This window comes from Mixophyes fleayi, chromosome 9 (assembly GCF_038048845.1).
Source record: "Mixophyes fleayi isolate aMixFle1 chromosome 9, aMixFle1.hap1, whole genome shotgun sequence".
NCBI classification, from domain to species: Eukaryota; Metazoa; Chordata; class Amphibia; order Anura; family Limnodynastidae; genus Mixophyes; species Mixophyes fleayi.
Window position 1 is genome coordinate 44,733,808 of NC_134410.1, and position 19,354 is coordinate 44,753,161.

The following is a 19,354-nucleotide window of genomic DNA, read 5'->3' on the forward strand; positions in this document are numbered from 1 at the left end:
GCAAAGCATTACTTCAGTACATTATCCCATTTTTCTATTATATATCGGAAATTGAGCCCTAGGTGCTGCCCAATACCGAAATAATAAAATCTGTTGTGTGTTTTCATAATTTATTTAATGCTTCCATTTAGGGTTTGCCGAATGAGAGCTGGAAAATCACTAAAATTAATAGTACCTACGAGCTGTGCGACACATACCCAGCAGTCTTTGTCATACCCACCAGTGTGGTGGACGACGATGTGGCCAGAGTTGCAGCTTTTAGAGCCAAAGGACGTATTCCGGTAAGCACTCGTTGCATTGATCATGTTTTCATGTTTGCGATACTGTAAGAAAATAACTATGGGCCTGATTCATTAAGGATCTTAACTTGAGAAACTTCTTCTTTCAGTCTCCTGGACATGTTACAATGCAAGGGGTGCAAATTAGCATTCTGTTTTGCACATAAGTTAAATACTGACTGTGTTTTCATGAAGCACACAAATACTTGATAGCTTATTTGTACACTGAAATTTAAAGTTGATATTTGTGTGCTTCATGAAAAAACAGTCAGTATTTAACTTATGTGCCAAATGCTAATTTGCACCCCTTGCATTGCAACATGGTTTTGTCCAGGGCACTGAAATAAGAAGTTTCTCAAGTTAAGATCCTTAATGAATCAGGCCCAATGACAATGATTTATTGACAAGCGAGGTAATGGTAGAGAACCTCTGCTTGTGTATAATCACAGCATGTTATTTCCTGTTTTGTTTCCTTAGTTCACTCGCAGGAAATGTTCTACACAACTTCTATGCTCTCCTTGTAAAGAAGAGCACCCTCCCCTTTAGATACAGCCGAACAACGAACCTTTGGGGGGGGGGAAGGGGATCTCAATTAGTGATTTGATTGGTGAATCTAGGAGCAGCGAGTGTATTAACCATGCTTTTGTTTGCAGGTTTTGTCATGGATACACCCCGAGAGCCAGGCCACAATAACTCGGTGCAGCCAGCCTTTAGTTGGGCCCAATGACAAGCGATGTAAAGAGGATGAGAAGTACTTACAGACTATAATGGATGCAAATGCTCAGTCACACAAACTCATTATCTTTGATGCCAGGCAGAATAGTGTTGCTGACACTAACAAGGTAATTTCAGCAATCTGATTGTTCTCCTGTACTCACAACAGCTCCTTACTGCATCGGGAACATTGAATGTTCCTTGGTCCCGTTGTCTGTGGGCCCGTGGCGGAGGGTGTCTAGTGCATGGTAGAACGTGTGCACTTACCAACAAGGTGACTAGCTTGAAGGGAGCAGTGTTTGTCACATTTGAGGCAAGGTGAGGGGGACAACAAGGGAAGCAATTGTGGATTAAAAAACGCTACAGATATCAGAGTTCAGGTTCATCTAAATCCAGAAAATGTATCATTTTGCTTCTGTCAGTTACTATTTAATTACTGAAGCAAAATACCATTGTTGTGATAATTACTTTATAACTGTTTTTGCATTTCTTAAGAACATAGTTCCAACTTTTCCATCTATCTCAATGCATAATGGGGGACTTTTATAAAAAGCGTTCTAAGGGTATCTATGTAGAAAAGGAGATGCAACCAATCAGATTGTTCTTTTTCTAGTATAGGTTCAGGTTAGAAAGTGAAAACAAATGTCTGGTTTTCCTTTTCAGAAAGGGAATCTGTGTTTTTCATGCGGTTTATTGCAAAATCCCAGCGTCTCCTATCCAAACAGGAACTGCACACTCCAGTACATTCTCCAAAATGACAGCTAGAAACTGATTGGTTGCTATAGGCAACATCTCCACTTCTTCAAACCCGCAGTTTAGTAAATATACCCCATACAGAAGAGTAAAGTTCTGGGGTTATTGTAAAATAAGTTTAATTACAAATGTATAGCAACACTCTCTGTAATGTGTCTGTACTAATAGGTAAGTAGTCAGCTGGGAGTAAATCTCTGTGTATCACTGACTCTACTCAGACCGGAAGTTGACTTTGGGCTAGATTTACTAAGCTGCGGGTTTGAAAGAGTGGAGATGTTGCCTATAGTAACCAATCCGATTTTAGCTGTCATTTATTTAGTGCCTTCTACAAAATGACAGCTAGAATCTGATTGGTTGCTATAGGCAACATCTCCACTTTTTCAAACCTGCAGCTTAGTAAATCTAGCCCTTTGTGTTCCAGCAGCCTATCCAACAATTCCATACTTGTTTCACTCAATGCCTCAGCAGTAACATAGGAAAGTCATACATTGGGCTATTTATATAGCACTGCTAGAAAACTAAAATGTATATCTATTATGTATATTAAAAGGCCATATGTGAGATTAGTCTGTAAAAACAATAATGAATAAACATCATCATCATTTATTTATATAGCGCCAGCAAATTCCGTAGCGCTTTACAATTGGGAACAAACATTGATAAGACAATACTGTTTAATACATACAGACAGAGAGGTAAGAGAACCCTCCTCGCAAGCTTACAATCTATATAACAATGGGAGTTAGAAACACAAGGGCATGTGCTACATCATCTTGCACAATGGACCAGCTAGAATGTAAAGGTAAAAGTACTGAGTGGGCTGTGTGATCAGTCACACAGCAATGTTGGTCAGAGGGTTGTTGTCTTGCGTTAGCTGTGTAGAGGATGGTAATAGGGTAATCTAGGGAAATTAAGATGGTGGTTGAGGAATATCATAACCTTGTCTGAAAAGGTGGGTTTTCAGTGAACGCTTTAAGGTTTGAAGACTAGAGAAAAGTCTTAATGTGCGAGGGAGGGAATTCCACAAAGTGGGTGCAGCCCGAAAAAAAGTCCTGTAACCGAGAATGGGAGGATGTGATGAGAGTGGAAGAGAGACACAAATCTTGTGCAGAACGGATGTGTCGAGTTGGGAGATATTTTGAGACAAGTGAGGAAATGTATGTCAGTGCAATTTTGTTGAGGGCCTTGTATGTTAGTAGAAGAATTTTTTATTGGATTCGTTGAAATACAGGCAGCCAATGTAGAGACTGACAGAGTGGCTCAGCAGAGGAATAACGGTTTGTAAGGAAAATCAATCTAGCCGCTGCGTGCAAAATAGATTGTAGGGGTTCAAGTCTGACTTTGGGAAGACCAGTAAGGAGGGAATTGCAATAGTCGATGCGGGAGATGATGAGTGCATGAATTAATGTTTTTGCGGTGTCTTGTGTCAGATATGTGCGTATTCTGGAAATGTTCTTTAGGTGTATGTAACATGATTTAGATATAGAATTGATGTGGGGAATAAATGACAGTTGTGAATCAAGGATTACACCTAGGCAACGAGCTTGCGGGGTGGGATTTATGGTCATGTTATCAACAGAAATAGAAATGTCAGGCAGCAAGCTACTGTTATTGGGTGGGAATATTATTAATTCAGTTTTTGAAAGATTGAGTCTGAGTTGGCGAGAAGACATCCAAGATGAAATGGCAGAAAGACAGTCAGTAACGCAAGACAACACAGATGGTGAAAGATCAGGAGAGGATAGATAGATTTGTGTATCATCCGCATAGAGATGATACTGAAATCCAAAGGGGCTTATTAGTTTTCCAAGAGAGTGGTGTAGATAGAGAATAGCAGAGGACCTAGGACTAAGCCTTGGGGTACTCCAACTGATAAAGGAAGCGGAGCAGAGGTGGATCCAGAGAAATTAACACTGAAAGAGGAATTAGATAGGTAGGATGAGAACCAGGATAGGACAGTGCCTTCAAGACCTAGGGATTGTAGTATTTGTATGAGGATAGAGTGGTCAACAGTGTCAAATGCAGCAGAGAGATCCAGGAGAATTAGAAGAGAGTAATGGTTATTATTTTTTGCTGTGATCAGATCATTGACAACCTTAGTCAGCGCAGTCTCTGTGGAGTGTTGAGAGCGAAAGCCTGACTGACTTACTGATCTCCATAAGTGTATATAGATATAAATGACTGACCTATAAATTAAAAGATATAGTACAGAGATTATTCTTGACCATGTAACAATTTTCACATTGATTTCATACAAAACTACTAGCAATCTAATTATTATCTTACTGTAAGGAATGCTATACATTTGTAATTATATAAACAATTTTATATTAAGCATTTATATGTGCATTTACTACACACTGCCTGTAGAACACATTCATAAATGTCCCCCAATATATATTTTATTGCGTCATAGGTCAACTTGTTGACCTGTAAAAGAACACATAGAACACTTTTCAATCTAGTGCTTTTAAAAGTCACAGAAAATGGAAAAGCAGTCGCACCTCCTAGCAACTTACACTGCTGTTCCCTACAGACCATTCCCACAGTTATAAACTAAAACACTATGCTTTGATTGTAGTAGTTTGTTCTCCTGGCAAAGTTGGCAAGACCAGTGAAACCAGTTGAGTTCTTGCTGCCATTTGTATTGCTGGTTTATGGACTACTTTTTAATTGAATAGTATAAAACTGTGTTTTGTACACTATTTCTGTGGCTCTGAATCCTTATAATTCAGGGACTGTTTATTGCTCTGGGAATCATCTGTTTTGAATCTGTGTCTAATTAAGTTGCAAAAGTTGTAACTGCTTTTTTCTTTGATTAATCTATGGAAGGATCATGAGGTCTAGGACCACTCTACAGCGCTGTTTAATAGTGAACAGGAGCATACTGTAGACATTGAAGACAAACTATTCACGATAAGAAACATTTGTATAATAGACCTGAAATAAACATGATGTAAATGTGCGCTAAGAACCTCTTGTAACTTCAGATATGATATTATATAGCGATATTACAGAATGTAATACACAAATGTACCTTATTGAGATTAGTATGTGTGTTAAGTCAGTCACAATGGGGAAACGCCTTTCCCTACAATTGACAAATTTGGGTGTGTGGGCTAAATCGACCCCTTTTTCCCATTAGGTGTAAGCCACTTTACAAACCATTAAGATGTCTTTGGTTACTTCTTGAATGGGTGTTTTAAATCTGTCATTTCCTTGTCTATCATTGTAATGATCATTGGTCCAATTAAAGTTCTTGCACTATAATTGCCATTTTCAGTGTCTACATTAAGGAAACAGTAGTTGGTGAAATTTGATGTTAGTACTGTAAAATCAGAAGGAATCTTTAATTGTCTGTTTAGTATAAATGCACTGTCTAAAAAATGTGCAATGTAACCATTGCCTTGTATTCTCTTAATGCTTCTTGAATGCTAAAATAAATATCAGATGTCAATAAAATTATAGCTTTTCACTTCAAGCGAACCAGTGTGACTTGTGTTCCTAAATCTTGCAGGCTTTGTATAGGTGTTATCCCATTATTCATTGTTAGACATCTCCCAGATCTGTTATGTTTCAAAGATGATTATTTTGCTTTGTGTACTGCAGGCCAAGGGAGGGGGATATGAGAGTGAAACTGCTTATCCTAACGCAGAGCTCGTCTTCCTGGAGATACACAATATTCACGTGATGCGGGAGTCCCTGCGCAAACTCAAGGAAATAGTCTACCCAGCCATTGATGAGGCTCGCTGGTTGACAAACATCGATGGAACGCACTGGCTTGAATACATACGGGTAACTTCCACATACAGCTTTTCATTGGAATAATGTGCATAAGTTTCAAACACCTGGTTGTCGGTGGTTCTGATGAGCACAGAATTGTTATAGAGAATTTAGTTATAACCTGGTCTCCTGGTGAACCTGTTGCATACACATAGTATAGGCAGCCATAGTGTGTGCTGAGATTTCAGCCAGCCAATCCATTTGCAGGGACTTAAGACTCTAATGATGTTGCTGCTTCCTGATTTGATCAAATCTGCCAGCAGCAGCTGTCCGTATTATAAAGGCTGGTATAGTGTGTTTGTCCTGTGCAGGAGTCGACCACAACGTCTGACCACAGAAGATATCTAACGCAGCGTCAGAGTTGCTTTCTGTGAGGGCCTGGACTTATATGAATGGTGGTGGTCCCAGGAGAGGAGTGGTCCTATTTATAGGGAAGTGAGAGACGTAGGGCATAGTCCATATGGGATATCTAACTAAACAACATAACACAAACCTTTCAACATTTACAAAACCAACAGTGTTGTAACGTAGCGATGTGCTCTACACACCACATGTAGCTCTGCTATCAGCCTGACTTCCAGATCTCATGTCCAGTCTCCACTCCATTAAAGAAGTTGATGGGCATGAGTGCCAGTCCTATAATGTGATCTAGTTTATTATAATCGGTATAACAACGTAGAGAAAGCCAAGTGACCTGGAGGGACCTGTGCTGTCATGTAGCAGATAAGCCAAACAGGAGTTTGGCTGGCTGCATATAGAATAATCAGCAATAGGCTGCCTATTAGACCTGCCATGAAGGAGGAGTATTTAATCAGGTGGACATCCAATTTACAAGACAAATATAGATTGACACAGTACATACTTGACACACAACATAAAGTTACTGTAACATAAACAATGCTGAGAGCAAAAAAAACAACAACAAATACTAATATAACAATATTGTTTTCATACTTCACACTGCTATGAAACATAAGCAATTCAAATGAGTAACTTGGGCCTCATTAATATCAGTTGATATTAGTGAATTTGAAAGCTGCATTTTCATGTATCGGCCCACAAAGTAGTTACCTCCACTGTGCGAGGATACAGATCAGCTTGTAGGTTTAATGTCTATCTTGAAATGAACATCTTGGATTGTCCTGTGCTCAGGTTTTGTGAGTCTTCATGATTTGGTATCTACAGTCTCCTTAGTAATGTGACCGTATTATACTGGGGCGCGGTGAACGGAGCCGTTGTCCTATGTTAGGTCGCTGCTGCCTAAGACAGTGTTGGCTAACCTGTGACACTCCAGGTGTTGTGATACTACAAGTCCAAGCACACCCTTCCAGCAATAAGCTGCTATATATTGGCAAAGCATGCTGGGACTTGTAGTTTCACAACACCTGGAGTGTCTCGGGTTAGCCAACACTGGCCTAAGACATCCTGTAGCCATAATTCATGTCTCTTGGTTCTCTCTGTTTAGCAAAGAGAAACAAGGCGATTTCTAACGTAGGGTTTCCAATTTACAAGAAAACGAAAACCATATGGTCTCTATAAATATTCATAAAACACAAAACATGCATTTTTAAAACTAAATACATGACTGAGAACCATGATGCACAATAGTAAATCTGGCAGCTGTTAGGCGGGTAATGGACAAAGCCTGGTTGTTCGGCTGTAACTCCTTGTTGGCAGAGGATGCTGATGATAACCACGCTGGTTATCACTGGTTCCCTGAGCTTTAGCATCTTATAAAATGGTAATAATGCAGCTGATTACTAAGAGATGTTTTACGGAAATCCAGGCTCCACTGAATTCTTATGCCTTTATCACCGAATCTAAATTCTCATTTCCCCTAGATCTTAGTGGGCAGAACACAAGACAGATTTAAACCCGTCCATCTTAATGTTAAAATTCAAATTGTTAATGAGCCAGTTTGATATCCGGTAAATCTAAAAACATGGACCTTGTAAATATCCGCTAAGATCTACTGTCTGTGTCGGTCTCCTAGATGCTGCTGGCTGGGTCTGTGAGGATTGCAGACAAGGTGGAATCCAGTAAGACCTCTGTGGTAGTTCACTGCAGCGACGGCTGGGATCGCACAGCACAACTAACATCTTTGGCCATGCTCATGTTGGATAGCTATTACAGGACTATCAAAGGATTTGAGGTTCTAATTGAGAAAGAGTGGATAAGCTTTGGCCATAGATTTGCAATGGTAAGTTTGTAACTTAGACAAGTGTGTTATGTGAGACTGTGGGGTCACTTACTAACATGATGTAAACTGCACATATGTCTATAATCCAATAACGACAGTCTTTAATTTTCAATAAGTGCAAGTGAGATAATGGAAACTAGTATTGAATAACTCTGGTGCCATGTGCATGTCTGTGCTAAGCATGTTGGTAAATTATCCCCTGTGACAGAAAGTGTTGTCATTCCCTTGTGTGATTTAGAAGACACTGGTTATAGTGTATGATATCTTTGTGATCTTTGCAGAGAGTGGGCCATGGAGATGACAATCATGCAGATGCTGATCGGTCCCCCATTTTCCTTCAGTTCATTGACTGTGTATGGCAAATGACAAATCAGGTAAAGAGTTTTATTGTTATATTGATTGCATAATCCACGTGAATTGGTTACCGATTGTGTAGCATGTCTACGAGTAGGGGAGACCGTTGATCAACGCATTTGTTAATGCCAAAAGACTATTAACTGTACTGAGATGAACAAGATTATTAAAAGATAATTTATCTTCCCTTCCATTGGGGGGGGACACTGTGATACTTGGGGGTATAGTAGCCTTATCTGGAGTACGGCACTACTATGCCCTTCCCCTGGGAACCAGCTTCAGTTATTTCAAAGTGCCCTCTGAAGTAGGTTGTTTTGTTTTCAACCTTTTTAGTTATTTATTTTCACTTTAACTTATTATTTATATGATTAGGGATGCCTCCTAAGGGATGAAGTGCCTGGTGGCCACTTTCACCCGAGGGTTTCGATATGCATGTATATTCAGGGTACTGCAATATTTTTGACTAGGGGTATATTTACTAAACTGCGGGTTTGAAAAAGTGGAGATGTTGCCTTTAGCAACCAATCAGATTCTAGCTGTCATTTTTTGTAGAATGTACTAAATAAATGACAGCTAGAATCTGATTGGTTGCTATAGGCAACATCTCCACTTTTTCAAACCCGCAGCTTAGTAAATCTAGCCCTAGTTGTAATAGGTGACCAGGACGGGGTTTTTCATTTTGGCATCTAACAATGTGTAGATTTTGCTTCTCTGTTAGTTGTGTCTTCGTGTTCGGGTAGTAAAATGCATACACCAATTCTTTGAGCAAAGGTTGAAATTATTCTTTCTGTCCATTGATTAACAGTTTTGCTTCTTGGTTTAATGAACAGTGAATGGAAAATTCCTATTACCCATTTCAAGAGGGCTTCAGTATCTTAACTATCTTTTCACCATGGGCCTGATTCATTAAGGATCTTAACTTAAGAAACTTCTTATTTAAGTCTCCTGGACAAAACCATGTTACAATGCAAGGGATGCAAATTAGTTTTCTGTTTTGCACATAAGTTAAATACTGACTGTTTTTTCATGTAGCACACAAATATCAACTTTAATTTCAGTGTACAAATAAGTTATCAAGTATTTGTGTGATACATGAAAAAACAGTCAAAGTCGCTCAGATGCTTACACTAGCCCCTTTTTCCTGTTTCCAACACATTAACTTCAAGAACTGACTTTTTTTTATGCATTTGATTAAAAATGACAATCATTAAATACAATGTTGTTGTTTTGTGTCTTTGTTTAGTTTCCTGCAGCATTTGAGTTTAATGAGCTTTTCCTCATCACCATACTGGACCATCTCTACAGCTGCCTGTTTGGGTCATTTTTTTACAATAGTGAGCAGCAGAGGGTAAAAGAGGTATGTATTAATTATAAAGGGTAGCGGGGGACGTGGAGGCCCCATGACGAGGATTGCACACAGTTGCTGCCATTGACTGTCCTGATTAAAACTCCTGCCCTGTAACATCAGCTTTAATTGTGCAAAACAATTGTTTGTGGCAATGTAATAATCTTTTCCATGTAACTGATTGAGCTGGTGGTGAACAGACTCACATTAGTGCGGTTATTTTTACATTGGGCTCATCTGCTCTACAGCTGAAACAAATCTGTGTATCATCTCATGTAAAATACAAATCCCAGTGTTTGCCACAAGATGGAGCTAAAGTACTTGACACTGATTCTCAGCCTGGATGCAGGTTCATTATTATTCTTCACCACATTATTCCTATTCATAATGTTTCTAGAATATCAGATGCTGAGTACAGACCTGCTTTTACTGCATGTAGCTCCACTGCAATAGATTTAGTCTTTTGCAGTCATAAGCAATTGTTATGCATTTTGTTGGATGCTTATTAAAGGAATAGCACTGTAATATCTGTTCTCTGTGTTTTATATTCTAGGAAGTGCAAACAAAGACTATATCTTTGTGGTCCTACATTAATAGCCATGTGGATGAATTTACCAACCCATTTTATGTGAATTATGAGCACCATGTGCTGTATCCAGTTGCCAGTATGAACCACTTGGAACTCTGGGTGAATTATTACATTAGATGGAATCCTCGGACCAGACCTCAGGTTTGTACTCTGTGGTCATTGTTCTATAAACTCGATTTCCAACACAATTAACCATTGTGTGGGTTCATTGTCTTACTTGTGGTTAGGCCATGCATAATAACATTTACATTTTGTATGTTTTATTACTATGGCTGAGAAATATATACACAGATCAAGACTGGCCAAGTAAGGTTGCTTATGTTGATATGCTCCTGGATTAGTGGTTAATGGTGACAGGTAGCTTAGCACACCTAACTTATTAAATTGATATGCAGCAAGAACTATGGATAGAGCTTAGGGAAATGTTCATTGCTAAGGCTAGGTACACACTGAGATATCACGTCAGTCGGAAAATTCTTCAAATGATTGTACCTACGACTGAAGGTCCGATCAGTCTGGCGATTCATACATACACACTGCCACGCTTTACCTTCAGATCTGCGCTCTTCATCTGGTCCTTTATCTGGTCCCTCTAGTCTTCAGAGAATGACAGCACAATATTCATTCATTCATTCATTGTTGTCAAATTGTCACACTGATTAAAACCGCCTTGTTATAGCTATCCACATGTCATGACGAATTTCGTTAGCTTCTGTGATTATGAAACGAAGCACTTTGTCTCAGAACGAACAAATTAATTATTCCTTCTACAGCACTCTCTACATTTATTCACTGAGACATTCATTGGTAACATCGGCTGAAAAGAGCCCGGCTCTGTAAACTCTATAGAGATCGTGAGTACATACACACTACATGATCGGTCAGGAAATATTAAACAGTACGACCACCCGACGACTGTCACTTTTGAACGACTTTCGACCATCGTGTCACTATACACACTAACCCAGTGGATCCCAAACTTTTTCAGTTCAAGACACCCTTAGGGTCTCCATAATTTTTTCAAGGCACCCCTAAGCCAAAATAATTACCAAGTAGTCCCCCGCCTTGCTTACCACTGACCCTGGGTGAGGCACCCCTGTGAAATTGCCGAGGCAACCCAGGGAGCCTAGGCGCACAGTTTGGGAAACACTGCACTAACCCGACTTCAGACCGAGCGGTCGTATGTCAGCTGACTTGCCTGATTATTGGAGAAGAACGCTCCAGTGTGTATCTAGCCTAACTGTTTTGTTTTTTTAAACCGTTTAAATTACATTTAGTTTTTTGTGTATTGTTTTTTTGTTTGCTTTTCAATCATCCTTTGTTTTTCCCCCTGTATTTCGTATTTCCTCGTCACTTTCAATATCTTATTCTTGCTGCTTCTTCTTTTCTTTTTCTTTTTTTTTTTTTTTTTTTAAAAACGTTTTATTTGCATTTTCAAGCACAAAAACATTGTAGATATTCAATATATGGTTCTCAAACAGTAATAAGTATTGTAAACAAAGAATATATGCATCACGTAGCAATATAAAGTTCAATATCTTATTCTTTCCTTCAAGATGCTGTAAAGGAAAGGCTGAAATGAAAATATAATATATAGATAGAGAGATAGATATATATACAGAGATATATCTCTCTCTGTTGTAATTATTTTTTCCCCTGTACTAAAAACACAGTGGCAGGAGCCATCTTTTTTTACACTCGTGGAACGCTGCTTAACCTCCCTTTTCCCTTAAGTACAGGGATGTAAATCCCTGTAAGACAGATGAGGCGGTTTAAAAAAAAACAAATATAAGTAGAAATGTAAAACCCTATTAAAGTGAAAAATGGGATGTAGGTGGGTTGTTATGTTTGATCAGAAAATACTGTTTACTTTGATCAGTTCTTGTTAACATTTTTAAAAAGGTTTGTTTGTTTACAATTTTCAGTATATTTGTTTTTTCTTTACATTTATTTTAACTAAAATACTATAAAGAGTCACGTGAGATCCTATAGGTCTTTATTGCTGTCAGCACCAATAGTGAATTTGTAAACTATAGAGTAGAGGAGACCGGAGCTATTATTTATTCTTATTTCTTTACTTGGCGCCAATCGTTTACTGCAGCGCTGGACAGCGAATATGTAATCACTCACATCAGTTCCTGCCCCATTGGAGCTTGCCTACTAAAGTCTCTACCACATACAGATATACTAGGGTCCACTTTATCAGAAGCCAATTAACTTATCAGTATATTTGTGAACTGGGGAGGAAACTCACAAAAACACGAAGAACATACAAACTCCACATGGACAGGGCTCTGGTTGTTATGGAACTCATGACCCCAGTGCTGTGAGGCAGCAATCCTAACCACTGTGCCACCATGCTGCCTTTCCTAGTCTGGCCTCCAGTTGGGACATTCATAGTGATACACAATGATGACGTTACTAAGGATCTTCCATTCTCCTGCAAGAAGTGCTCCCATTAGCTGCAAAGTGGTCAGTGTATAGGGATCAGTGAGCCAGGAAATAAATCATCATCATTTAATTATATAGCACCACTAATTCTGCAGCGCTGTACAGAGAACGTATTCATATCAGCCCCTGTCCCATTGGAGCTTACAGTCTAAATTCCCCAATATAGACACACACAGACAGAGAGGGAGGGACTAGGATCAATTTTGATAGCAGCCAATTAACCTAACAGTATGTTTTTGAGGTGTGGGAGGAAACCGGAGCACCCGGAGGAAACCCACGCAAACATGGGGAGAACATACAAACTCCACACAGATAAGGCCATGGTCAGGAATCAAACTCATGACCTCGATGCTGTGAGGCAGAAGTGCTAACCACTAGACCACTGTGCTACCCACAATGAAATGCATACCTTCATTACATCATTTAGTATGTTATCCTCTGGTGGATGTTTATAAACATTTTTTATAGGTTAATATTAAACAGCATATTTTTGGCATTTTTGTGTATAAAATAGTCTCTGAATAAGAAATAGAAGTATGGATCGGTATGTGGGAGATGGAAATATGTGGCATAAACAGACCATATTGAAATATTTATCTCTATCCAAATTAAGTATAAAGGATGTATAAGTAGTCATTGATACCCCTTTCTCTCCAAAATCCCAGGTCAGACACGGGATAATGAACATTGTTTAACCCGTGTTGCATCCGTTCACACTGCACTTTGGCCCCTGGTATATCCTGGGATAACCCGGGAACACCTTTCAGACAGCATTATATCCGGCTCCAACCCAGGAATAACCGTGGTTGCGACCTGAGTCGTCCCATTCACACAGCACTTGACCTGGGTTATTCCTGGGTTCATGGCTCTATGAAAGGGGTATGAGTTGGTTGGGGGGGACAGCTCAGCTACAGTTAAGGCTAAACAAACCTCCTGGGATAGATTACACTAAACCTTGAGGAAGGCTATAACATACAGTAGGATATATGTTGTAATGAGGTGTTACCTATTTAATGATTCATGCCACTATAACGTTAAACACTATTAAACATTTAAAAATAAATAATTAAATAAAAAGAAGAAACAATACCTTTTTATGGTGATAATTGTTCCCCACACAGTTGAGCTACACTTCAACTCTTCCCACCCTGTTCTGATGCTATATCTGCCTTTTTTGTGTGTTTACATTTGTGGGATCTCAAAAAATAAATCGCACCTATAAATCTGTTTGGAGGACATGCAGATATATCCGGCCTAGAGAATTGAAGTGTGTGGTATATTAGACAGGATGCTTCTTTATTACAGTGGGGATATATATGGCGGGATCCCAGCATGCTCTGCTCTTGGGATAAAAGGGTAGGAGTGGGCATCCTCTTACACACACCTTGTATTAGAACCCTTCCTCTTACACACGCCTTGTATTAGAACTCTTCCTCTTGCACACACCTTGTATTAGAACCCTTCCTCTTGCACAGACCTTGTATTAGAACCCTTCCTCTTGCACACACCTTGTATGAGAACCCTTCCTCTTGCACACGCCTTGTATTAGAACCCTTCCTCTTACATACTCCTTGTATTAGAACCCTTCCTCTTGCACACGCCTTGTATTAGAACCCTCCCTCTTGCACACGCCTTGTATTAGAACCCTCCCTCTTGCACACGCCTTGTATTAGAACCCTCCCTCTTGCACACGCCTTGTATTAGAACCCTCCCTCTTGCACACGCCTTGTATTAGAACCCTACCTGATTATTAGGTCCTTTTTATTCTTTTCTTTTTAAATGTGAAAAGTGCAAGTTTGAGTAATGCTTTGTATTCATAGTTGTAGCTTCAAACTCTATCAGCCTGACATAACACAGCAGAAGCACCATACGTTTAATATTCTGTCCACCCTACACTATGCAGATCATTACTGTTCAGCTGTATTGTTTAGGTAAAAGTTATTAATATGTACAGATACCATACAGGTTTAGTGTGGAGTACTGATGTGAAATGATTTCCCCCATTGTAAAACACCTACCTGATTTTTGTATTGGCTAAATGGCGCATTTAATTGACAGACTTCCTAGTTTAAACCCAGTCGGATGGCTTTCTTTTTTTTTATGATGAAGAGAAACCAAAAAATACGTGAACCACAGGCAAAAAAGAAAAGAATCGTTTTTGAGTCTTGACGGAAATGTGCCTTTGCAGATAAATGAGAATAGATGGCTGCATGGTGTGGCTGAGATCACACAGCGGCATTAAAACACACTGCTTTTCCTATCAAGACTCCCTGTTGCAGCAAGAGATAAAGAAAAAAAAAAGAAACCGACTCATTCAGCAAGAACAAATAGATTCATCACTTAACAGTGTTCAAGGTAATGTGTGTCCTTGAGTGAATAATGTTCAGTACATTATACAGCCAGACACGCACTTTGTAAATAGGAGTAGCCTTTGTGCAGAAGACCTTGTTACACATCTCTCCCACCCCAGCCTCCGCATTCTACACATGAATCCTTTTTAGCTAATCCGATAGAAAACAACATTTTTTAGATTGGTTGGTGTTTATACAAACACTTTTTTTTTTTTTTGAAAAAAGACTACATATCTGATGTTATGCTTTACCCCCCCCCCCCCCCCCCCCAGCCTGAGCCCTGGGGGCTGCTACTTTCAGCCATTTTTGGGGCACTCTGCCTGTTCTGTAATACACAATTGGCATATAATTAATGCTCATTATCCTTAAATGGTGGAGGAGGGAGCTGGGGGAGGGGAATCAATGACTTGATCATGGCTGGTGGTTGGTGCTCCTCCTCAACCCTCCGCCCCATCCACCTCCCACCCATGTCGTGACTGGGGCTGTGAGGCCTGGGAAAAATGGCTGCACTAAGGGCAGGGGGCATGTTGGTAAAATATATATTTCTATGTGGTGGTAGAGCTTAAAATGATAATGTATGTTGTGCATGCCACTCCCAGGTTTGTTTACTAGATACATGAAAATAAACTTTAATATACAGTGTTGTATCTCGGATCCCACACATTTTTATATGGTGCATAAAATAGCAGTAATGTAGTAGTGTATATAACTCGATAGTCACAAAACCACAATTGTTCACTCCCTCCTCAGGCAGGGAGGTGACGCTACAAGCTTGTTTCTTGTGAGGTCCCAGTTTGTAGGGTTGACTGGCGAGCGCTAGACAAACAACAATAAAGGTACATAGTGCAATCTTTTTATTTATAAGATCAAACGAGTAGTCCAAACGAGCAGAGCATTTGAAGTATCACAATCAGGATTGAGCATGAGTCAGAACAGATTGGGTCCCACTCTGTGTACAAATGAAATGGAGGTGCCCTATGGGAGAAGTACCTTTTGATTAGTGTTCCCGCTAATTTGAAGTGGTTTATTGGAAGTGGTAACATCCACTGTATTCCTAAAGCTGGGTACACACTACAGGCTTTTCAGTTGATTATCAGGCCAATCACATGATACGCTTCTGTTCACCCGGATATCGGATTAGTGTGTAGACTGAAACGAACGATAATCACTACAAAGCACATTGTATCGCTTCATTTGATTTTAACCGGGCTAAAAATCTCTGTCAGCGATGGAACAATGTTGTTCAAAATCTGCAGTGTGTATGCACTCACGATCAGGATCTCTATAGAGTTTACAGAGTCACAATCTTTTCAGCCGATGAATATGAGAGATGAAGAGCACAGATCTGAATCGTGTAAAACGTGTATAAGTGTATACACATGAATCAGCATGCTGAGAGGGACTTTCAGTCGTTGGTAAAATTGTTAACGATGTTGCATCAGGAGAAATTTCCTGTAGTGTGTACCCAGTCTAACTCCGAGAGGTGTAATGTGCTGAACTTCAACTCGGCAAGGAATATTGTTCCCTACTTTTCTCATTTCTTGGGGGTTGGGAGCATAGTCACAGGTTGTACATTTTTATTTTTTAAATGTTAGAATGTATTCAAACTTGCCAGTTTAAAAACACCACACTTTCGTGTAGGAAACGCGCATGCAGACATTAATACAATTCTTCACATTGCTATTTTAACAACATCAATTTTTTAATCTACGGAATTTACTAGACTAAAATTCAACATCAAGGATTTATTTAACAAGAGAAAGAAAATAGTCCACTTGACAACCTTTTGACAATGCAAAAAACTAGTCAATTTTTTTTTTTATTATTTCAAAAGCACCCATCATTCACCAGAAATCTTCATGTAACAACACAGTGATTATATATATTTATATATAATATATATTGTTGTTGTTTTATAGTGCTCCCCTATTCCTTGCGCAGGTTTTTTCAAAAAGTAGATAACTCATTTAAGCACATTGTTCCAGGTTATTTTATGACCTACAAGAACCAATCAGATATCTAATATTGTATACTCCATATTTATTTCTTGCCCTAAGATGACCTTATATTTATTCCATTTTTGTATTTCTGTACAAATACTTTCTTATGTTCCTTTCAACCAAACTCCCTGCAAGTGTAAATTGTAATCTTTATTATTGTCCATGTCTTCAAGAGGAGTTCAGTTGGCCAGGCTTCGTGTGATGCTGTCATTTCAGCCCGGTCAATAAGCACCTAAATCTCATTCGTCTGACCACACATGCTACTGCCAAATAATCATCTAGTCATTAATTGGACAGACCACAATGCAAGAGACACTGTAGATTGTTAACTAGCCGACGAGATATTGAAAACTGGATGGAGCAGATGTTGATAGTTGTTTGGGGCATGTAAAAGTAGCATCCCAAGACCTTTTTAAGTTGAAATCGGTCATATTAGCGGACTTGCCAGAATTAGTGATAATCCTGTGAAAAGGAGAAAAACTGTTTTTGTTTTTATTCATAGATGCCAATTCATCAGAACCTTAAGGACCTCTTGGCTATTCGGGTAGAGCTTCAGAAGAAGGTGGAGGAGCTTCAACGCGAAGCAACGACCAGATCTGTCTCGTCGTCTTCTGACCGGGGATCTTCCCCTTCGCACTCTGCCACCCCTGTACACACCGCTGTCTGATGGGCAGCATGAACTGAAAAGCACAGTGTTAAGGCACATTTTGGCCTGCCGGCCGGGTGCCCTCTAATATTTACTCTGTATGAGAAGCTATCTCTGGACACGTCGAAGGCACCAAGGTGTCCATTTTCTGGATTTGCTTCTGTTGGAGACTGCAACATGTTGCACCAGCTGCAAACATTTAAGAAAGAAAACTGTATTTTAAATACTGCATGCTGGAAGTCATTCCATTTTCCTCTCCATAGGATTTGTAAATATCATTGTTACTGTTCGACATTGTTTACAGGCCTTGCACTCCTACCCTTATTATCTGTTACAGTGGAATGTGTTATCCAGTACAGTTTACTCTTTAGGTAACTTTTCTAGTTACATCTGATTTTTATTTTCTTTTTTTATTTTACATTTTATTTGATTTTTAAGAGATCAAGTTGACATAACTATTAGCAGTATAATGCAGTAGTGTAACTTTATAGTGCTGCTGAGAGGACTTTGTGGAGTCTCTATGAAGGGGTCCAAACCTGAAAGAGATGATGTGTTTTTATGTTTATATGAATGGACAATGTCCGATAAATTCCATGATGCCCCTATTTAAAAACAAATGCAATGCACCTGAAGCCATGTAAAGCTTATTGAACAATGAATGAAAGAAACGTAACCACATGTAAGTTATCCTATTGCACCTAAATATGTATTTGTATAGTGTTTTTACCTCAGAAAATAAGAATTGTACCCTGCCGTTGGTGTTTTTACTTGTTGATCATTCAATCAGTCAGTAACGGTTAATAGTAATGACCATAAGCACAAGCACCGGAATTGTCAAAGGAACTTTTGTGTTTCTACATCGATGCTACACTGCTGGTGACACAAATTATTCTAGGTAAGTACTGTAGAATCACCTGTGCCATCTTCTCTGCTTAGTAAACCAGCAAATTTAAGACCAAAACAGTAACTATTTACTATTACTATGTACTTTTGTGTACATTTTTTTTACTTTACCTTGTATTGTGTTGAGAGGCAGAATACTGTCAAACTCTAGGTGTGGGTGAAATCTTTGCTAGGTATTTGGATTGTACCTGACCTGCCAGCTTGCGGTACTGAATGAAATTGCTGGTTAGTAAATATACAAATAGGCCTTGCAGGAAATAACATTGCACCTTCCATTCTAAAAACACAAAAGTTGTTTTGTCTTGTGTTTTTTATATTTAAGGGCTAATTTCCTCTCAGGAATAGGAATGTTGATTTGTGGTGTCATTACCGAAAAAATTGTAGCTGTGCCTATTCACAGAGGGGAGGGGCTTTGACACCCCTGCTTTTGGTTTAGACCAGGCTTGTCCAACCTGCGGCCCTCCAGATGTTTGTGAAACTACAAGTCCCAGCATGCCCTTCCAGCTATCAACAGGTTGTCTACTGGCAAAGCATGCTGGGGCTTGTAGTTTCACAACACCTGGAGGGCTGCAGGTTGGACAGGCCTGGTTTAGACGGTGTCTGTTTCTCCTGCTCAGACTATCTCCTGTTCTTAACCATTTCTGACACTGGAGAACCTGCCAATTTGGAGGAGCTCAGGTTAAGGGTTTTTTTTTTTTTGTATCTACACTAATTCCACCCAAAACTGATTGCTGCGTAAGGTGATTAATTCCAATTAATGGCAGTTATTATCCAGCTCATCTTTGAAATGTATATTTATTTAGTTTATTTAAAGGGCTATTCTAAGTTCAGATTTCAATATTTCTTTTGTGTAGGAAAGTGTAATTGATTTAAATAACAGCCTTAAAATCAGCTACAGGGCTGCCTCCCAAGACAGAGTAAAATTGTATATTAAAAATAACTACTAATTGTCCCATTTAGCTACTTTGTGATCCTATTATTATAATA

General features: G+C 39.2%; 1 protein-coding gene across 6 annotated transcripts in view; it reads left to right on the top strand.

The window, feature by feature from the left end:
- The window catches only part of MTMR1 (myotubularin related protein 1), a 50,474-nt gene extending 32,257 nt beyond the window's left edge, over positions 1-18,217 (top strand). For all 6 annotated transcript variants that reach the window (XM_075184249.1, XM_075184250.1, XM_075184254.1 and 3 more), the window contains 8 exons: positions 132-281; positions 932-1,120; positions 5,355-5,540; positions 7,522-7,728; positions 8,010-8,102; positions 9,326-9,439; positions 9,981-10,157; positions 17,321-18,217. In XM_075184249.1, the coding sequence (XP_075040350.1) occupies positions 132-281; positions 932-1,120; positions 5,355-5,540; positions 7,522-7,728; positions 8,010-8,102; positions 9,326-9,439; positions 9,981-10,157; positions 17,321-17,485 (1,281 nt within the window). In that variant the 3' untranslated portion in view covers positions 17,486-18,217. The remainder of the gene's footprint in view (positions 1-131; positions 282-931; positions 1,121-5,354; positions 5,541-7,521; positions 7,729-8,009; positions 8,103-9,325; positions 9,440-9,980; positions 10,158-17,320) is intronic.
- The last annotated feature ends 1,137 nt before the right edge of the window (positions 18,218-19,354 follow it).